Source organism: Vollenhovia emeryi, unplaced genomic scaffold (assembly GCF_000949405.1).
Source record: "Vollenhovia emeryi isolate VEMERY1.0 unplaced genomic scaffold, V.emery_V1.0 DF939131.1, whole genome shotgun sequence".
NCBI lineage: Eukaryota > Metazoa > Arthropoda > Insecta > Hymenoptera > Formicidae > Vollenhovia > Vollenhovia emeryi.
Window position 1 is genome coordinate 3,060,049 of NW_011967235.1, and position 21,351 is coordinate 3,081,399.

At 31.7% G+C, this 21,351-nt stretch overlaps 4 protein-coding genes across 6 annotated transcripts; 3 read left to right on the plus strand and 1 right to left on the minus strand.

Annotated features, from left to right (window-relative positions):
* Positions 1–216: 216 nt before the first annotated feature.
* On the plus strand, positions 217–6,553 carry LOC105568206 (aminopeptidase N-like). 3 transcript variants are annotated; one of them, XM_012023677.1, is made up of 12 exons: positions 217–1,810; positions 2,150–2,310; positions 2,413–2,596; positions 2,857–3,040; positions 3,266–3,416; positions 3,686–3,785; positions 3,990–4,342; positions 4,447–4,721; positions 5,433–5,617; positions 5,741–6,028; positions 6,117–6,186; positions 6,351–6,553. In XM_012023677.1, exons 1-12 carry the CDS (start codon positions 1,224–1,226, stop codon positions 6,483–6,485), a joined length of 2,673 nt encoding a protein of 890 aa, XP_011879067.1. In that variant the 5' UTR covers positions 217–1,223; the 3' UTR covers positions 6,486–6,553. The 3 variants fall into 3 exon arrangements, with proteins under 3 accessions (XP_011879067.1, XP_011879066.1, XP_011879065.1); XM_012023676.1 differs by having other exon boundaries at positions 217–468; positions 1,186–1,810; positions 2,150–2,596; XM_012023675.1 differs by having other exon boundaries at positions 2,150–2,596.
* A 3,974-nt stretch (positions 6,554–10,527) lies between these two features.
* Positions 10,528–15,296, plus strand: LOC105568207 (aminopeptidase N-like). The gene is made up of 9 exons (XM_012023678.1): positions 10,528–10,714; positions 11,116–11,266; positions 11,536–11,617; positions 11,824–12,185; positions 12,292–12,566; positions 13,490–13,674; positions 13,809–14,102; positions 14,436–14,505; positions 15,110–15,296. Exons 1-9 carry the CDS (start codon positions 10,610–10,612, stop codon positions 15,242–15,244), a joined length of 1,659 nt encoding a protein of 552 aa, XP_011879068.1. The 5' UTR covers positions 10,528–10,609; the 3' UTR covers positions 15,245–15,296.
* Positions 15,297–15,379: 83 nt separating this feature from the next.
* On the plus strand, positions 15,380–16,969 carry LOC105568209 (NF-kappa-B inhibitor-interacting Ras-like protein). Its single transcript, XM_012023681.1, has 2 exons — positions 15,380–15,745; positions 15,842–16,969. Exons 1-2 carry the CDS (start codon positions 15,647–15,649, stop codon positions 16,349–16,351), a joined length of 609 nt encoding a protein of 202 aa, XP_011879071.1. The 5' UTR covers positions 15,380–15,646; the 3' UTR covers positions 16,352–16,969.
* Positions 16,862–19,801, minus strand: LOC105568208 (fatty acid 2-hydroxylase). Its single transcript, XM_012023680.1, has 6 exons — positions 18,985–19,801; positions 18,148–18,373; positions 17,875–18,035; positions 17,361–17,493; positions 17,149–17,268; positions 16,862–17,091 (listed from the first exon to the last, which is right to left on the minus strand). The coding sequence occupies exons 1-6, from the start codon at positions 19,327–19,329 to the stop codon at positions 17,006–17,008; spliced, it is 1,071 nt and encodes a 356-aa protein (XP_011879070.1). The 5' UTR covers positions 19,330–19,801; the 3' UTR covers positions 16,862–17,005.
* Positions 19,802–21,351: the final 1,550 nt, after the last annotated feature.

A 21,351-nucleotide genomic window follows, 5' to 3' on the forward strand; every position in this document is an offset into this window, starting at 1 on the left:
ATTATTTAGTTTGTTATCTTGGATACGACTTTCACCCCTCTCACTTTCTTTCTCTTTTAAGCCAACGGCACGCGATACTATTTTTCCTGCTGGATTTCTTGCGAGAAAACCAATCAGGATTTAGTTTTAAGTCACCTGATCTGAAACACTGCATCCTTATTGGGTCTCGTCAGTAATCCAGTAGGGAAAAATAGTATCGTGTACGCCGTTGGCTTTAGCTATGTTATTTATTATTACCGTACGACCTTACAGTTAGATTTTAGCACACGCACTTATCCCGAACTATCGATATCATCATTAGTACCTGAGCATTCCCAACGTGCGTTTGAGACGATTGTGGTTACAATAACGTGCTTTCTCCACTAATACGGTAAACTATAAAGTAATTACTAAGAGAAATTTGATCTCAGATGGGAGCGCAATTTCAATACATAGAATAAAGGAACGATCTGGCAATTCTTTCTTAAGGTGAATGTACAACAAAACATATTTCAAATAATTAAAATTAAGAACACAATATGCTATTTCAATAAATCACGCAATAAAAAGGTCTGTAACGATAATTCTGGATATTTGTGCCTAACATTTTCGCGCGTATACATTTTTATTCGACATAACGACTGGGCGCCGATAACGTTATCGGTCTTGAAATATCGAAACCCTATATCTAATTAACTTGACAATTAATTTAATAATGATGCTGATTAAGCAAACTTTAGAAATAATTTGTAAATTTCTTGTGAAAAATACTACCCAGCTAGATTTAGCATCTGGACCTCCCTATTACTAACCGGGAAGAACCTTCCCAGGTTCGCGGCTCGCAGTTGCTATGTTGAATAGAGATGTATACCCAAAAATATTCGTCACGTAGATCTAGCATTACCGTCATAAACCTTTTATTTCTGTGATTTATATCGATGATTGAATTCATTATTATAATGCTATTATCTTGAATTTAAATTGCACGCATTTATATATTGTTATTTAACATATCACAGTTGACATAAGTTCCCAATGTTAAATAAGCTCAAAAAGAACTTACTGAAAGTCACCTAGAAATCTATTACATTTTCCAAGTAAGGTCATTTTATTTACGTCGTTGTTTAATTCCCGTCGTTCTTATACATATGTGACGACAGCGAAATATTTTTCTCGCAATTTGTGTTTGTACCTTTCTTTCTTCAGATAAAGAAACATTGTTACACATATCGACAAGACTCATCATGAAAATATTAAAACTATTGTTAGATGTTAGTTTAATATTTATCTCTGTAAAAGCTGCTAATAATCACGACTCACTGACTGAAGTACATGATAGCATAAATAGAGAGTCAATAACAGTGACAGGATATGACATCATATTAGTACCATTTGTAAACGAAAATGACTATAAAAGGATGGACATTCCTGATTCCTATGAAAACATTGAAATTACTGAAAATTTAAAATCATACATCGATGAGCAAGTAATAAAAGGAAATTCTCTCTTCTATGGCCAATTAACTATGCACTTTCGATGTAAAAGTAAAATAAATACAATACGTCTTCATACACAAAACTTGAAAATAGATGATGAAGTAACAACAATTATGTATACTGATATAAGGAGTGATGATCGTGTAGCTCGGTCCTATAAACCGAGAATGCATAAATATGATAACGAAACACAAACGGTCGTTCTTACTGTTGACGATGTTGACCTGCATAAGTTTATTGCTCATCGACTAATTATGAAATTTGTCGGTAGTATAACGTATATCACAGGAGCCTTCGTCAAAACATTCTACAAAAAACACAGCGGGAAAATGGGGCAAGTAAAAATTTAATAGATATGACTACTTTCGTTACACAATAATTGTAACAAAATGATATAATTATTTTTGTTATTTTTAATTGACTCATATTCTATTTAATTGGAGTAATATAATAATAAAATCTAAATATTATAGACATTTAGTAACATACATCATAATTTAAAAATATCGTTATGTGAAAATAAAATTAATAAAACATACGAACTCAGTTTAACGAAAGAGTATTGGACATTATTCTACAAATATTCTTATTCATGTTTGAATATTTTTCAATTTTCAATACTTATGTGGCCGCAGAGATTATACATTAAAAGTATATTTTTTACATATAATAGATCGGTGATTGCAGCAGCCGATTTTCAAGGGGCTGGAGCTCGACAACTATTTCCATGCTTGGACGAACCAAATATAAGGACCAAGTTTACAATTTCCGTAAGGCATCGTGAAAATCACGCGGTTATATCGAATGAGGCAATTTCGGTCTATCTACCAACTGGTAAAGATGATATGGCTTGGTCACATTTCAAGTCAACGGATAGTATATCCCCATATCACGTAGCCGTTGTATTAATCCAATTCGCCCAACTCTCCAAACCAGTAGATATTTGGGGCAGAACCAAAGTGAAACCGCAAACAAAATTTGCGGAGAAAATTATTTCAAATGCCACAAAATATATGGATAAAGCATTTAGTATGTTAAACCTTCCACCGGCAGTAACTCATGTTATAATGCCAGGTTTTCGAGACGTACGACTGGAAAGTTGGGGACTCATTATTTATAGGTACATTTACATATATGAATATGAAAAATTTTTATTGAAAGATAAATTTGCTTTTAATAAAATTTTCTAGAATTTCAAAATAACAACACGAAAAACGTTTTGTGATACATTGTGCATTAACGGATTTATAGAGCGATGCATATTTAGAACACATTACTTATGTAATTCACCGAAATTATCAATATTATCTTTTTTACCATGGGGTCCAAGGCACTATTTTTAGAAATAGATTTTTTATCGAATTATTTATTTATTTTCAGCGAAGCAATTTTTCTCTACAATGAAAAAGTAGATTTCATTGCATGGAAGCTTGAAGTAGGACGCATGGTAGCACGGAAAATAGTACATCAATTCTATGGCAATCTGATCTCTCAACCTTCGTGGTCTTATATGTGGTTAAACGAAGGCATTGCTTCGTATTTGGCGATGGAGATCATTAGTCAGGTTGTTTTTTTTTATAAACCTTTTGCACCATTACGCAATGAAAAAAAAAGTTAATTGTTAATATGTAAAAGTATAGTTTCATAACTTGCATGCCCTTTTAAAAAACATAATATTTTTAATTATACAGTTAAAAATAATATAAAACTGTATTTAGCAGTCATTCAAAGTAAATCCTAGAGTTTTAATCGAATAACTCTTTTAACAAATTACAATTTTTCTCACTAGTATGTATATCCCCACTACAAGGATTTACTCACAGTTCAACTTCAATATGAATATTTCCGTTTGAATGAGTATTACGATATGCCTCTTATGTCCGAAATCACTAAACCCTCTGATATAAGTTCTTCTTTCTCTTTCACTTATTACATTAAAGGTAAGAATAGTTAAATATTGTAAAATAACTACGCATAGAAAGTTTTTAAATACTAGTGTCATAGAGACATATGAAAGATTGCCTGTAAGTTTTGTATACAATCTATTTAACCATTTGTTTTGCTAAGATTCACATTTTAGTGACAAAAAATACGCGTATTCATAATTAAAACTTAAAATAAACTAAATATGTTTTTAATATTATTATAACTATACTTGATTTACTTTAAACTTACTTTCTACCGTCGTTTATAATATTAATTGTTGTAGCACCAGTTTTCATATACACGGTGGTTCATATACACTCATTACCATTATTAACACCCTCAGATGCATTTCAGAATGCTCTCAAAAAATACTTAATAACGTAGTAAGTAATAACTATAGTATAGTAATTATTTTTTAAATACGAATTCTAACGTATTACCACGTATTAGTATAACTATTACAATTGTGGTTGCGTAAAACTAAGTGCATAATATTAATAATACGAATAAAATGAATAGCGTTATTATATTTTCCAAAGCACAATTTCTTTGCAACAGTTTTTAATATTAACCCTTATAACACTTAGCAGGTTGCGCTCCATCGATTCTTCGACGAACACAATCGACATATTCTTCAATGTTTTGCAAAATTTCTTATCACCCAAATTAGATATTAAGTTAACGGAAAAAGTAAGTCAATGGGTAAAGCAAAAACGTTATGCAGTACTGCGGGTGACACGATCTTCCGAGACTACATTAAACAGCACGCAAGAATATCTTAATCAATCGCATCCGAAAATATCGTGGTTACCAGGGATTGTAACCATAAAGTACTTTCACGGTAATACAGAGCAACAATGGCACAATCTGCAGGAACCAATCATACACTTACAATTAGATAATAAGTACAGTATTGAATGGTTCCTTGTAAACCGAACTGGTGAATATAAATTAATATATGTTTCTATGTTTATTATTTAGAAATAAGGTTCGATTTACTAGTCTGCATAGTTAACCATAATATTTGTTCTTTGTGTACGACAGGATTCTATCGTGTTAATTACGACTATTATAATTGGCGAAAACTTATGGAATATCTAAATTCAGAGAACTACCTTGGTATAGACGTAGTCAATCGTGCACAGATCATTGACGACGCGTATTACTTTCTATTAAACAACGAACTCAATTTCACTTTCTTCAAAAACCTCACACTCTATCTATCGAATGAAACGAATTATGTGGCGTGGTATCCTATGTTCAAAATTCTGGAAGAGATGTCAGCCTTCTTTCCATTTCCAGAGAGCGCGGAAGTTAAGGTGCATTGTGGAATATTTCGTAAATGAGAAATATTATTTATCTGATCGCCGCGTAAAAAGTATTAGATTTCTTAATGCAAAAGTGAAAAATATTACTTAAAGTATATAACTAACAAAATTTAGTAACGTTTTTCCCTTAAGTTACTTCTTTAAATTATGACATAGAATATTTAAATGCGAAATATGATTCTCTTTCCTGTTTAAATATTTTTAAACACTAAAAGTTATTCTATAACTCTATCTGTATACATATCATTCAATATTATTATTATTATAAATATTAATAGTTACTAATGAATATATTATAGAATTTATAAAGCTAATAGCATACACATCCATACCATTATATCTGACCTTACGTTCAGAGACTTTTACAGTTATGTTAACTTTCTTCTCTAACAGATCTAGATTACGACTTTAAAGCTCATAAAAATTTCCTAACAACAAAAATTTGTGTACAATTGTAAAAATTTATCTCAGCAAAATATATATGTATGTAGATATAATATTTAAATCTTTATAAAGTGAAATTTTATACGAGATAAAATTAAAGAATTCGTGGAACGTGTTTCAATTATTGAAATATGAAGAAATATTTAAAATTGAAATATAAAGAAATTTTCCAAATATATTTATGTACTCATACATCATGCATGTGTTTCCTGTTATAAGAAATCAATATAAAATTCATGTTTACCTATATGCTTTTAGGAACACTTTCAGAAAATTTTGGAATCTCTCCTGGAAAAGATAGGATATATAGAGGTTGGAAAAGGAAATATTTTCGACAAATCTTTACAATATGAAGCAGCAAAATGGGCATGCACTCTAAATTCTTCAAAGTGTCTCGATAGTGCCTCTGTAATGTTATCAACATATTATAAATTGGCACACGGGTAATATATTTTACAATCGTCGTTTTTCCATTCGTCGCTTGGAAGGAAATTATTGAAATATAAAACACACAATAAGAACGAAAGCGCTATAACAAATTTTTATTATTTTACAAAATATTCTAGAACTGTGCCAGGATGGAAGGAATGGATATATTGTGAAGGAATGAAGACAGCGTATGTTGAGACTTGGTCGAGAATGTGGAATGCATCTTTCACAAATAAAAAACTTTTAAAGTTTTTAACATGTTCTGAAAATAGTACCATCATCATTAATTACATCCATCAATTAAAATCAGGATATTTTATAGGAGAATACGGTCTTGAAATTTTTCATTCAATTATTGCACGACATGCGAAAAATAACTTCGTCCTCGATTATATATTAGAAAATTTTTCACATGTAATACCTAGGTAACAATATTCTTTATATATGTTTTTTAATCGTAAAAGCTTGTTGCATGAATTAATTGTAACTGCATCTGGTATTTAATTTTTACAGAGAGATTAAGACTATTGTGGCGTTAACAGACATTATTAATCATCTATATACTGCAGATCAACTTACAAAGGTAAATTATATGTCAATTTTTGGTTCGTGATCTACAATTTCTTTAGACTTTCATTTTTCAGTGTCCTTCCATCTTCCGGATAAATATTGGATAAATAAATATTGCTTCTCGTATACAACAAGACTAAATAATGTATTAATAATAAGTTCTAACATCTTTTTCAGGTGACCAACTTTGTGAGAATTAATTTTTCTTCGCACATATTTTTTATGCAGCTTTCCAATAAAACACGTATACGATTGACAGAAATCCAAAACCATGTTTCCTACTTCAAGAGTTTTTTAGAGACAAAATTTTGAATAATTAATCATAAAATATGAGAAAGCATCGTTGTTTACAAATATTATATATTTATTTTTGTGTAATATTATATAGTTTATTGTTTTATGAATAAATTTGCGTTTTCTTCGTATTTTTAATTATGTATTATCTAATAAAAAGTTTCTTTCGTAATTGGTCTTTAATAATATCCTATTGGTTGCTGTTAACAATACAAATACTAATATAATAGTTTAAAAATTTAGGGAATAAAAACGTTCATGGTTCAATTCTTTCCTCATTTTGGCTTCAAGTGTAATATCATCGATATGCGTATGGCTGCAAACTTTATCGTAAAATATAAATTTATTATTAGTTAGTATTACTTTTCTTCTTTCTGTCAGACGGGTTAATTTTCTATTTCAACACGTGAGATCTTAAATTACAATCGAAAGGAAAACGTGTAAAAAGAATAGGTTTAATATGTTTATGCATATGATAATTTATAAAAGGTATGTACACATATACATATAGGTAAGTAAAAATACTTAAAAGACTTGAATGATAACTTGACTATGTCTGGCAATTTTTATGTTGCGAATTCACAACGTTTCGACCATGGTTTGTGGTCCTTTTCAAGTGATTTAACGGTACAAATATAAAAATATTTTAAAATAATTAATATTATACATAAATAGGTTACCGATAAGAGTCGGAGGTATTGAGATTGAGAGCAGTAATATGAGAGTGAATTCTATCAGTAAAAACCGTTGTCATGGAATTATGGAGACAATGTATTAATATGTGGGATTAAAAATAATTAAATCTAGTAAGTCACAACATGTATATGTATATTGTATGAAGTAATCATTTCTTATAAATTATAAAAAGTGACATACGTACCACTAGAATTTTCTAAAGGAATGCATACAATTGAAAATTTATATTAAAAAATTAGCTTACAATCAGACATAAAAGCTATTATTGTAGTTGGTCATATGTTTGTATGTATGGTTATATTATTTAGCTTATTAACTAGGCCCTAGGGTATCTACGTCCTTACAGTTTGTTTTCAAGGCACCACGCATTACGTACTTGAAGTCGTTAGTTTTCAGTGAACTCTCGATACGTAAGATTGTGTTTACATGACTACATACAATATTTCTGTTCCTAACAAAGGTAAGTTATCAACCGTAAATTAATTTTCAGAAATTATATATTAATTGCACTTGCAATGTACACAGGAAAAGACAAGAAACATCTGTAATTATTTTAAATGTATAATAAAAACCGAAAAATTATAATATAAGGGCTCCAAATCAGCAGTAAAATCGATAAAACAAAGACAATGGATTCGTCATTTTTCCGTGGATAATTGTATCGATATCATAAAAAGTCGTCTCACGCACGGAGTATGAACTTTTTATAAGTTTCACACTATCTTGGACTCGCTTGCATACATGGAGTAACTGATTTCCTCCCCAATACCGTACCAAGTATTTGGTGTTTCTCTTACGTACCTACTGCAATACGGACACAACCATCCGACTTCTACCAAGGTGAGATTATTTTCTGTCACATATAGTGAGATCTGTTTTTTAGTCGTTGCAATGTCCACTGTTGTAAATTAATATTCGGCTCTTAATTAAGATTTATGTAAACTAGTCTGAGATGTATTTAATTTATCTTATTTATATTGTATATGTCACTGAAGAGGATCACGTAGGATAATCGAAACGTTTAACTTGTTTTAAATAATTTTTTGTATATGTTGAACTGTTTTGTTTATTCATTCGGTACTGATATCCTGCTTATAGCTTCTCTGTTCTACCGATTTACAATAAAAACTTTTTTAAATTGAAAGTGCCAACAAGTAAAAGACTCAAGTTAAATTTTCTTATTTTATGGTCCTTTACAAATAAATATTTTTGAAACCAAGTTACAGTATTTACTAAACAAAATAGAATTAAATTGTTTTAATTTGTTTCTAAATTTAAATTTGTTTCTAGAAAGTATAAATAAAACTATAAATCGAAATAAGACATATAATAGGAATATATGAGTTGGCAAAATTCTCGCTTTATTGTCACATATTTGTAATTTAACGTAAAAGAAAATTCAGTAAAAATCTTAATTAAAATGTTCCATTATAATTACATTGTGAATCACGCAGATGTCTATGTAGTCTATAATTTACATTAAACTTTTATTCTTAAGAAAAGACTTTTGTTCTTAAGATTAAATCTTATTCAAGTCTAGCCATTTGCATATCACAACCGACACAAATTTGAAACATGTATTATATCTCACAAAGAAATATTGTTACAGATATTTAACTTAATAATCATCATGGATCTATTAACGTTATTGTCAGGTCTTAGGCTAATGTTAATTTTTGTAAAAGCCGTTACCGGCAAAGTCTCGAAGAATGAAGTAAATTGTCGTGAAGAGATGCAATCACTAGAAGTGTTAGGCTATAACGTTAACTTAACAATATTCGTCAACGAAGATGACTATAAAAATATAAATATAATTCCTGAACAATTTCACTCATATATAAACAGGCAACGAGCAAACAACAACTTCTTCTTTTATGGAGAATCCACCATGTTTTTTCGATTTAAAATCCATCTAACTAAAATATGCCTGCATGCGTTTAATCTGGAAATAGATTTTAAGTCAATAAAACTTGTTCCTTCTTTTGGCGATCTTAACAATGTTTCTTATATACCAAAGATTCACATGTACGATTCTGAAACGCAAATTGTGGGCCTGTATTTTCTTGATCTTCCGATACCTGATTCTTATACATACCGTCTAATCATGAAATTTGTCGGTAGTATAACTGATAACACAGGAGCTTTCGTCAAAAAATCCTATATAGACAGTAAAGGAGAAAAAACGTGAGTAATAAAACTTTAATAGATATAATTACTTTTGTTACATACTAATTATAACAAAATAATAAAATTATTCTTCTTATTTTTTAATTGCCTCATATTTTAATTAATTCGGATAATATAATAATAATATTAGATAATATAATCTAAATATTATAAAGTTAGTTTAGTAATACAATATAGTTTAAGAAAATCGCAGCATTATAAATAAAGTAAAATATGAGAACTCAGCATAATGAAAGCACACTAGATATAATTTAATCCGAAAACGTAATCGGAAAAATTAACTATCGGAAACACTATTTAATTGGTTTATCCGATGGAAATTTTTCCGAGTGTATATAGCGGCAATCCGCAATGAGTGAAAATCTAAAGCAAATTATTCAAACGTAATAGATGGGTGCTCGCAGCAGCTAATTTCAAGGGAGCTGGGGCTCGACAAATATTTCCATGCTGGGATGAGCCCAATTTTAGGACCAATTTTACAATTTCCGTAAAGTATCCCATAAATTATCTGGTTTTATCAAATTCGCCGGTTGACAGAGAGTTTCTAGTTGACGGTGGTATGGTTTGGACACACTTCCAAACAACGGAGAATATATCTCCTCACCACGTAGCCGTGGTATTATACAGACTCACCTATACTAATGACCCAAAGGTGTGGTACAGACAAGACGTGAAAAAGGAACTAAACTTCGCACTGCAGATTCTTAATGATACCAGACGGCGTATGAAACATTTATTTGCCATGCGTGTTCCATCGAAAGTGGATCATGTTATAATTCCGGGCTTTCGAGATACAGGCCTAGAAAGTTGGGGGCTCATTCTTTACGGGTACTTTCATAAAATAATTCAAAGAAAATTTCAATGTTTAGAAATTTTTATCTGGAAGGAAGATTTGCTGTAAATGCTTTTAATTTCTTCTAATAAAACTTTCAAAATCTAAAATGCACACATTTTTGCATTTATTATAGATTGCTCTTACTTAATAACAACAAATAACCATGGTATGATACCCTGTGCATTAACAGATTTACAGAGTAATATAAATTTACAGCATATCACTTCCAAAACTTACATCGTCCGTTCAAATTATTGATAATGCCATTTTTATATCACCATAGATTAAATTGGATACTTATTATCAGAAGAAGACTTTTGACTGAATTATTTTATTGTATTTTAGAGAGTCAGATATTATCTATGATGAAAACTTAGATTTCAATACGCGGAAATTTGAAGTAGCACTCACGGTAGCACGTAAAATGATACATCATTATGTCAGCAATCTAGTCATCCAGACTTGGTGGTCTTATTTGTGGTTAAATGAAGGCATCGCTACGTTTTTGGCAATGGAAATCGTCAGAGAGGTTGTTTCCTTACTTATAAACTTTTGTGCCACTATGCATTTGAAAGAACAGCTTGTTGATAATACGTAAAAAATTCTTTAACTTTTACCAATTACATTAATTTTTGTCAAAGTCACTAAATATTGCTTGCTCAAATTTTTTGTGTATGTTGAAATATAAAAATATATTAAATTTAGAAATGTGCATACCCTTTTGAAATGATTTAGTTACAATTCATGAATTTGTTTTTAATGTTTGAATAATGGCTAATTTTTACTGCATACCATTTAAGAAAATGGTTTAATATTTTTAAACTATAATGCTTAAAAAAATAAAAAGCTTTTTTTAGTAACAATGCACAGTAAATGGTAGTATTCCAATCGAATAACTGTTTCATCACATTATCATTTTTGTCACTATAGACTGTACATTTCCACTACACGGATTTACTCACAGTACAACTTCTATATGACTTTTTCCATTTGAATGATTATTACAATATGTCTCTTGTATCAGAAATCATTGAACCCTCTGACATAATTTCTCCTTTCCCTTTCACTTATTACATTAAAGGTAAGAATAGTTAAATATTGTAAAATAATTACGCATAGAAAGTTATTAAATATTAGTGTCATAGAGACATATGAAAGATTAACTGTATGTTTTGTATACGATCTATTTATCCGTTAGTTTTGCTAAGACACATATTTTTAGTAAGAAAAGAATACGCGTAATCATAATTGAAATTTAAAATCAACTAGATTTTTAATATTATTAGACCTGTGCTTAAATTATTTTAAACTTGCTTTATATCGTCTTTTATAATATTAATTGTTTTATAGCACCAATTTTTATATACGCACTAGTACACACGGTAACCATATACCCATTTCTCCAAGGTCTCAATGCATATTTATCAATGCAGTAAGTAATAACTATAATATATAATAATCATTTACTGAATACAAAATCAAACGTAATAATATTAAGTATTATTATAAGTGATACAATTGGTTGCATAAATCTCATTGCATAGTGTTAATAATACGAATATATTGAATAGCGATTTTATATTTTCCAATGCACAATCTCTTTGTCATAGCCTTTAATATTAAACCTTACAAATTTAGCAAGCTGAGATCCATCGATTCTTCGAATAACACATTCGACATGTTCTTGAATATTTTGCAAAATGACGAAATATCACCCGAATTAAATATTAACTTAACGGAAAAATTAAGTCAATGGACAACACAAGAACGTTATACAGTACTGCAGGTGACGCGACAGAAAGGCAATAGGACCGAAATAAAATTATTGCAAGAATATCTTAATCAATCCTATTCGAAAAATTTGTGGATTCCGGTGACTTACACTATGCAAAACTCTTCCGAATTTGAATATAAAAAATGGCTGAGTCCGCAGGAGCCAATTTTACACTTAACTGATGTTGACAGCAATCAATGGATCATTGTTAACGTAGACCGAGCTGGTGAATATAAATCAATATATTCTTTTCTATGTTTATTATGTAGAAATACGATTCGATTTACTATTCTGTATAGTTAACTATGCTATTTGTTCTTTGTATATGACAGGATACCATCGTGTTAATTACGACTATGATAATTGGCAAAAACTTATTACATGTCTACATTCAGAAACATATTACTATATATCTGTACGCAATCGTGCACAGATAATCGACGATGCGTATTATTTTCTATTAAATAACAAACTGGACTTCTCTTTATTTAAAAACCTTACGAACTATCTGTCGAATGATATAAATTATGCGGTATGGTATCCTGTGTTCAAAATTATGGAAGAGATATCAGGCGTTTTCCCGTTTCAAAGGAGCGCGGAAATTAAGGTAGATGGTAATAGATATTGTCAATGAAAAGTATTAATTATCTTATTGTTGCATTTAAAATATCAAATGTATGTTTAAAAAAACTGGAAAATTCGTATAAATATATAATATGTTATTAATAAAGTTACGTTTTTCGTCGTACTAGTTATCTGATTTAAATTAAATATATAAAATATATGAAGTAAAAATTAACTACATTTTCTCTTTCTCTCTGGCCTGACTATATTTTCTATATTTTAAACACTAAAAATTTTTGTGCACACACATTCACACACAACCATGTTATTATAAATATTCGTCCAGTAACATATTATAGAATTTATAAAACATGATAATATCTACAATATGTTGTCATATCTGATTAATATTTTTAATGTTATGTCAACTTTTCTCTTTAAGAGATACAGGTCTTAACACAAACTGAAAAGCTCATAAAAATTTTCTAAAAGAAACAATTTTATACAAGAATTAATTTATCTCAACAGAGTACATGTAATAGTACACGGAAATCATTGAAAATTTACATTTTATATATCAGATAAACTCTAAGGCTAACCGCACACGACAGACAATTTATCATTGCTGTTTTTGTAGTAAAGTTTCTGCACATGACCGACAGTTTATCATCACGCTACCGATAATTATTAGCTTGTTTGTGGCTGTGTTAATGTGTGGATACCATCATGACGGATTTGATGTGCATTTTCAAATATTAAGATCTGGAGTAATATTAACTACGTATTTGTACGGTTAGCCTAAGGATTAGACGAACGTATTTTAACTATTGAAAAAAACGAAATGCAAATAATTAATATATAAAAAGTTTTTAAATACATATATGTATAAATTTATCCGCCGGCATACATTCTTATTACAATTGACAACACATCGATGTAAAATTTATGTTATTTCTTTGATTTTAGAGCCATTTTCAGAAAATCTTGGACTCTCTTCTGAATAAACTAGAATATTCAAACAAAGAGGGAGACAATGATTTTATTAAATGTTTAAGACAAGAAGCCGCAAAATGGGCATGCATCCTGCGTTCCTCACAGTGCACAGCTACTGCACGTTTTTACTTAAATTGGCTTTATGATCAGTCTCGTCCGTACGAATAATATTTTTCATAATCATAGTTTTTCTAATCAATGGTGTAGAACAAATTATCAAAATATACAACAACCTTAATCGAGAATTTAATGTCATAACGAGATTTTATTTCTCTTTTGCCTAATATTCTAGAATTGTGCCAGGATGGATGGAATGGATACATTGTAAAGGAATGATGAACGCGGACAGATCCCTTTGGGAGAAAGCGATGGATGCATCTTTAACAAATAAAAAACTTATAAAGTTTTTAGTATGTTCTGAAAACTATGTTATCATCATGGATTACATCGATCGACTGAAATCAGAAATCTATTTTACAAAAGCACAAGACCGTATTGAAGTTTTTCATTCTATTATCGCACGACATGCAAAAAAGAACGTGATCCTCGATTACATATTAAAACATTTCACGAACATAATATACAGGTAACAATATTCTTTTCATAAACTTGCATCACTTAAAATTGTTGACGTTTATTATATGAGGGAAGTCCACTATTATGAGATAGTCTTTTAATATGAGACAGCAGGTTTTCAATATCCGACTTCAATCGCTAATCTTCTTTCGCAACAATTACACGATCTAACAATAACTTTTCTGCTAAACAAATTTTATTTCAAGAACAACAAATACATGATGGAGCCAACATATGATGCTTATTAATATAGTAGAAACCCTACTATCTTATATAAGGAGTCTCTCTCCTAATAGATCTTCCTCTACTAATTAAAATTATATTTAATACTTCCCTTTTACAGAGATATCAAGATATTGGTCGCGTTAACAGACATTATTAATCATTTGTATTCCGAAGATCAACTTTCCAAGGTAAATTTTATGAATATAAATGTATGGCATACATCTCCTAATTATGTGGAAAACGAGTTATATTACTGATACGTGTAATGTACAGATAGATTACTTTTCCTCTTCCACAATAACCTTTTTGAAACTTTCTTGTACTATCGTTACTGTATTTCCTCTTCTTCAATCTCTCTCTCTCTCTCTCTCTCAATATTTTTTCTTATTCTTTCATATTTCTCCTTTATTGTTCCTTCCATTTTTCTCTCTTTTCATATGAAGAATTCTTTCCTACAATTTCATTCTTTGTTATTTCTTTTTTGATCTTCATTTTAATTCTTTTTCTCGATCCCTCTCTCTCTCTCTCTCTCTCTCTCTCTCTCGTAGAGAATTTTCTTCAAAATGTCTTGTTTGATTATTTCTCACTTCTCGTTATTCTGCCTCTTTGTCCATTCCTTAACGACAATTAAGTTCTTATTCATTTTTCTTTCCAACTTTTCTTCTTCGATCTGCCTTCTTCGAGTTTTTTTAATCTTTCACAAGTAATTAGAATCAATAAATATTATGTCTCATATGCAACAAGAATGTACGTAACACAGAGATAATAAAATGTTGATATAATCTATTTCAGATTTATAAGTATATGCAAAGCACATTGTCTAATAAAATGTCGCAGAAAATGTCTTCTTACGTTCTCCAAAAGATAAAAGTCCGGTCGTTAGAAATCGCTCGATGTACTTTACATTTCAAGAATTTGCTCAGATAAATCAATATTATATCTTTTATTTATGTATAACAATATTATATATTTATCTATATGTAATATTATATAACCTACTGTTGGACGAATAAATTGTTATACTTTACTGCTACCTTTTTTCATTGTGCGTTATCCAGCCACCTTTCACACTATCAGTCTATGAACATCCTATCGATGTGTTGCCGCGAGACGCGTCCCTCGTTCCTGGCTGGCTTGGAATCAGTGCTGGCCAAGTAAGAACAAGTCAACACGGGCACGCGTTCGGTTATTCTCCCACGCGCGAGCGGTTCCCCCGTGTTCCCACGCGCACCCGATGCAACGGGACAGCCATCGCTAGGAGGTGTCAAACGGATCTAATGTTATCGCTACGTGAGAGGGTCGGCACGTAACGAAGAGCGGGACTTAGGCATGGGGAAGACCACGAGGGTAGTCGTTTGCGGGATGAAAGGCGTTGGCAAGACCGCCCTGCTGGAGCAGCTGATATACGGAAATATCAACGCGAAAACGGTATGCGCTTAGGTTATGTAGCCCCCCCCCCCTCATCGGGCCTGCGGGAGCGTAAATAAAGACTTTAGTTGCCTGAAATTGCGATCAACTCCGCAGGAAATTCATCCCACAATCGAGGACATCTACGTCGCCAACATTGAGACTGATCGGGGCACAAAGGAGAAGGTCAGGTTCTACGACACGGCCGGGCTCGAGTCTCTGCAGAGCAATATAAACAATCAGCAGCTTCCACGGCACTATCTCGGCTTCGCCGACGGCTATGTCCTGGTGTACGACACCGGCAAACCCGAATCTCTCGACGTGCTCTTCCCTCTGAAGAAGGACATCGACAAGAATAAGGATAAGAAGGAGATAACTGTGATTGTGATCGGTAGTCGGACAACGAAAACCGACGCCGCGTTGAATAACTTGGAGAACACTGTGAGCAAGGCGAGCAACTGGTGCACCAGGGAGAAAGTTAAGCATTACGAGGTGAACATCTTGGATAGAGCTACTCTATTTGAGGCGTTTGTGCATTTGTCGTCCAAGCTTAATCCACCCGCTAATAAAAGTACTTTTCCGCAATTAAGTATGGGTAGGAGGACCGTCAAGGCCGAGGCGCAGTGATGCTTGTTTAGAAATTTAATTAACGTTGATTCAGATAATGGCAATATGAGTCCCCTGTGAATTTTGTACTCAGGTATAATGTATTTAACGACTAAACGCTACAATGATAATATGCTTTGAGATCTCAACCGTATATATTCTCTCTGTTAACTTTGGATGTATGTGATATTAGGCTTGAAATGGGATAAATGGATATAGTCATGGATACCATAAATTATGTACTTAATATGTACTTGGTATATATATTTGCCGTTAAGATACAAAGAACCTTGCTGGTCCAAAGCCTCATTTAATAGGACACTCGTTTAAATGAAATTCAAATACGAAGCTGTCGAAATCCAAGTTTGTCGACCTTTTAATTTTTGAGACTGCGTTATTGTACTGTTATTTAAAAGACTTGTCCTGGTCATTTTAAACATGTTATAAAATTTAATGAATCTCTTAGGAATGTATGTATGTACTTAAATCGTCCAACGATACTGAAACTATGGTTAAGTTTAAAAGCGCGAATACTGTTAAAATAATGAAATTTTAATTCTTAGCATTACAATTGTGATTATACCAATAATAAATTATTATACAATAAAAAATATTAAACAAGTTAATACTATCGATACATGTAGAAATGTCGTGTTTTGACTTCGAGCCACCATTTTACCACTTTAAAGGTTCGTTTAATTTGCGCAGAGTTAGATCCGTGTTAAGTATTCGATCCCACAATCCGCTAGTGACGCCAAATCCTGCAAGAGGTGACGATTAATTCTCTGTATACTGGTAGCAACATTCGCATTAGTTACCTTGATCATGATGTACAAAATGATGATAATTGTGTCTTCGTTTCATCGTATATAGATACGATCCTGCGATCGGTGCTCCATTATGCAAGTAATAATGCATTAAATCGTAACACAAGTAGCCTATAAAACGGATACATTTAGTTACAGTTCTTTGAAGTAATTTGTTTCAGCATATCCCGATGCAATGAAATTTATTTTAAATATTTAAATACCTATTATAGTACCAGCGGCGACAAGATGAACCACCGTCAGAGGAAATATGGTCTTGTAAATTTTCCAAGCACATGCCGCGACAAATAAACTGAATGTCGGTGGGAATACTAGTCTTCGTTCGTCCAGTGGTGCCTGTTGGTACGACTCTTACGTGTGTACAATCGGCAAAATTAATACATATTTATGCTGCAATTCTAAGCAAAATCGTAAGATGTTTTTGTCACTCTACGAATGACCGTACGGCATACGCATCGAATTGCAAATTGCTCGTAAGTTAAGTCAACGGCACACGGCACTATTTTTTTCTACTGGATTGCTTACGAGAGCCAATCCGGGATTTAGCCTTAAGTCACCTGATCTAAAACTCTGTATCCTCATCGGTTCTCATAAGCAATCCAGTAGGGATTGTTTATGTATCGTGTGCCATTAGCTTCAGTCCTTACGAGTCTTACGATTTTGTTTACAATTAGAATTGCAGCATTAATTCAAAACGTCAAGGCCCGTGCCTCTTACCTTGTGATGGCTTCCATGGAACAAGAAGTGCAAGGTAATTAACAATTTCGAATTGTGCGGTGGTTCAAAATGAAATAATTTTCGGTGAACGAAATATTCCACAATGGTCCACACAATAAGCCCCAGAACGAGGGGCGGTACAATATTTTGCGCTGTAATCGCTGAAAGAAAATACACATTTTACAATGGAGTGTATACATTGATTACGTTCAGAAGCACTTTCGTGCGCATATTACTTTATTATTTCTTTAATGTTAATACTGTATAAATTACCGATATTTGCGGAAACATTCAAGGAGCAGCCTATATAAAGGAGATACGTAACTATCGGTATCCAGACAATCGGCAAGAAATACCATGGCGAAATCGACAGGGTCTCCAAAATATCTGACTGGAAGTATCGAATGGGTCTGTTTAACGGCAGATTGACCCATTCCCAGTATCGATCGCCCATATTGCCCACTTGCCATAAGATCGGCTTATTCCAGTTTATCAGATTCTGAAAGCAAGAACAATTTTCGTAAACCATCATTTTTAAAGCAGCGCTATTCTATTTATTTGTAAGCTCGAACATCGTGAGAACCTATGTAGTTCTGCGAAATCGGACATCTGCGGTTTTTAACTTATCTCAACACTTTTTTTTATCTATAAGCTGGAAACCTACGTTACGTGGAATCGAGATAAGTTGGAGATAAACCAATCCTAATAGATAAGTCGAACACGTTTCGTGCAAACCGTTTAACGTATCATTTTCTTCGACGATTTCAAGAATATCCTTGTGATAATATATGTATAATTTGATAATTACTTACTGCTTGTCACAATTGTGTTCAGTTTTAGAATTCTATAATTTTCTACACGTGTAGCAGAAAAATACATTTAAAAAGTCGGAATATACACATACATGTATGTGTTAAATAAAAAATTCACGCGGCACCAAAAAAATTATAATAAAATCATGTCTACTGACTCGAGTTTTATATTATTAGTCTGACTACATGAAGTGGTTTTTGACACAGAGATGTGCAAATATATGACACAACGTACGCGTATAATAGTTTTTTAAAAATATATATGTCGCTTGTCTCTTTTCACTTAAAAATCACTCACTTCACATTCGTTATATCTCTCTTGATGTTGCACAGCAAATTCCTCGAGAAGGTAGTAGGCGGACTTTGAATGAGGATTTTTTGCTAACTCCCCATCCAACACTTGGTCCTTGAGACGTGCTAGCGTGTTTTTTCCTCCGGGGTGATAATTTAGGAAGTTATAAATATTATAAACACGATCGCGATATTTGACGAGAAACTCCGTCGAGTCTTTCCGCGACGCGTCGCTATCATGATTTTCCATTCCGTTTGCGCAAACTGTATCGGAATTCTTCACTTTACAATCTTTTCTATCTATATTCTGTAAATAGTGTGCATTAACAAAGTTATTACCTTGAACAGCCATTTCAGAAAGCGTAAAAAAAAGAAATAAACCAGTTACACGCGCGTGATGTAAGGCTCGGTGCGCACCGTACACTCTAGTGCATTCTACTAAATAGCTGACGTTATGTGACTCGGTAATTCACTGTAACAGATAAGATTTTGCCGTATATGTTACGTGGGAGGGCTCGATGATCACATTATATCTCGTAAACAGCGACACTATCGTACCGAATGTGGTATCGCAGCGATAATCAAGATTACTATTTATACGTATATGTATAATGAAAAGATACGAAATATCTATATACCTATATATTACGTAGAAGCTATACTAATTCATTTTGAAATGATACGGACGATAAAGCGTATAAGCGTACGTGCTGGAATTAATTAAGTGTCGAGGTTTCAAAATTAAGGGACTTTCCTAGATAGCACAGGACCTTGATGTATTTAGAATGTCCAGGGAAAACTGTCTCAGAACGTTCTGGAACTGATTTGGAATGATTCTATGCTGTAGATTAAGAAATGTTATATAAATATCTTGTTAGAAATCTTCTATCTTTGAGATTAAAAACTTGCATAATTTTTAACAAACCTAATAAATCGGAGGAAGAGCCAATGTGAGCAAAAGCGCCAGAATGAAGGGGCGTGACCATATTTTTGGAAGAGAAAGAATCCACGTAGCACGTAATATTGCACCAATATCACAACAATATTGCAATATGTTGAAAATATTACCTATTAAAATAAAATATTACTGGCATAATACACTTCTATAAGTAACTTTGAAATATTATAATTACTGCAAAATAGAAAAGATATAATGAATACAACAATACATAAAATACAACAATCAAGATAAGAGATAATGAGTGACGTCGTTACTAAGGTATTATTTATCATCTTGCTACTTGAGATATTATACAGGATATTAAAAAAAAAGAGTTTAGGTTTTCAAGAGTAACGTTACGAACATATACACGTACACCCATACAGCACAGAAATTTGTAGCTACATTACAGTTGCAATATCATACATTGCAGTGCAATATTGTAGAAACATTGTATAAACATAAATTTACAATATTATAGCAACATTTCAAAACTATTGTGAACAATCTTCTAAATCATTCTATATAGCAGTACATATTTGTTTTTGCTTATGAATGAATTTATCATTTACATGACGTATAATTTTTACAGCAAATTTCAATTTTTTTAAATATTTTCTTCCAATATAATCTATAACTTAAATGTAATTCATTTATAATTTGTTAAATAATACGATAAATTGAAAGTCTAATAAGAGTATTTTGAGTTCTATTCTTGCTAAAGTTTGAATAGCAAGGTCAATATATTAAGCTTGATAAGAATACAATTTTCTTCCAAACGGTTATTAAACATAAAAGTTTTTTTTTAATAGAACGACACGTGTCAATAATGTCCTTGTTACAGTACAAATTCTTTTAAGTGCTCTTTCAAAGTGTTTTTATGTAATTTAAATTACATATTAATAAATTACATAGACGCGAATTTAAATAGTTTAGAATTTTCATCACAATATGCCTTTTTATATGTATATGGAAAAAAGGAAGGACAAGAGACAAGCACAACCGCAACGAATGACTGCATATAATTTAAACTTGACCAAGAAGTTGAACAATTGTTGAGTCTAAACAAAAAGAAGTGGCGGGGGGGGGGGGGCAGGAGAGAGAAATTTACAAACTACAGGGCTGCTAAAAGAAAAGTATCAGAGTAAAACCAAAGCCCAGGGCTTAAAGTATAAACTTGTCAAGACGATTAAAAAATTGTACTGTGCACGTTAACAGATCTGTGTCTGTTTGCAAATTTATACTATTTTTTGGCTGTATGGATTTAATAAACTTTTTTAATAAATGAAAATTTGTATGGCTCAAATGTGATGAACACAAATTTTAAAGGAATAAACGACTAACAGCCGTGACAGGGTGTTAATGTCTAAATATTTCATATTTTAAATTTATTGCGAAAAATATTTTCTCAGCCAAGGTTTGAACCTGGACCTC

What these genes read in the sequence shown, in the direction of transcription:
- LOC105568206 (XM_012023675.1), top strand. Translation starts at nt 1,224, where the DNA reads ATGAAAATATTAAAACTATTGTTAGATGTTAGTTTAATATTTATCTCT. An exon ending in TGGGGACTCATTATTTATAG is followed by an intron (nt 2,597 to 2,856) that starts GTACATTTACAT and finishes ATTTATTTTCAG; the next exon opens with CGAAGCAATTTTTCTCTACA. An exon ending in CGATGGAGATCATTAGTCAG is followed by an intron (nt 3,041 to 3,265) that starts GTTGTTTTTTTT and finishes TTTTCTCACTAG; the next exon opens with TATGTATATCCCCACTACAA.
- LOC105568207 (XM_012023678.1), top strand. Translation starts at nt 10,610, where the DNA reads ATGATACATCATTATGTCAGCAATCTAGTCATCCAGACTTGGTGGTCT. An exon ending in AATGCATATTTATCAATGCA is followed by an intron (nt 11,618 to 11,823) that starts GTAAGTAATAAC and finishes TTACAAATTTAG; the next exon opens with CAAGCTGAGATCCATCGATT. An exon ending in TTCACGAACATAATATACAG is followed by an intron (nt 14,103 to 14,435) that starts GTAACAATATTC and finishes TCCCTTTTACAG; the next exon opens with AGATATCAAGATATTGGTCG.
- LOC105568209 (XM_012023681.1), top strand. Translation starts at nt 15,647, where the DNA reads ATGGGGAAGACCACGAGGGTAGTCGTTTGCGGGATGAAAGGCGTTGGC. An exon ending in GAAATATCAACGCGAAAACG is followed by an intron (nt 15,746 to 15,841) that starts GTATGCGCTTAG and finishes TCAACTCCGCAG; the next exon opens with GAAATTCATCCCACAATCGA.
- LOC105568208 (XM_012023680.1), bottom strand. Translation starts at nt 19,329, where the DNA reads ATGGCTGTTCAAGGTAATAACTTTGTTAATGCACACTATTTACAGAAT. An exon ending in GAATGTTTCCGCAAATATCG is followed by an intron (nt 18,036 to 18,147) that starts GTAATTTATACA and finishes ATTTTCTTTCAG; the next exon opens with CGATTACAGCGCAAAATATT. An exon ending in CGCCGCTGGTACTATAATAG is followed by an intron (nt 17,269 to 17,360) that starts GTATTTAAATAT and finishes TCCGTTTTATAG; the next exon opens with GCTACTTGTGTTACGATTTA.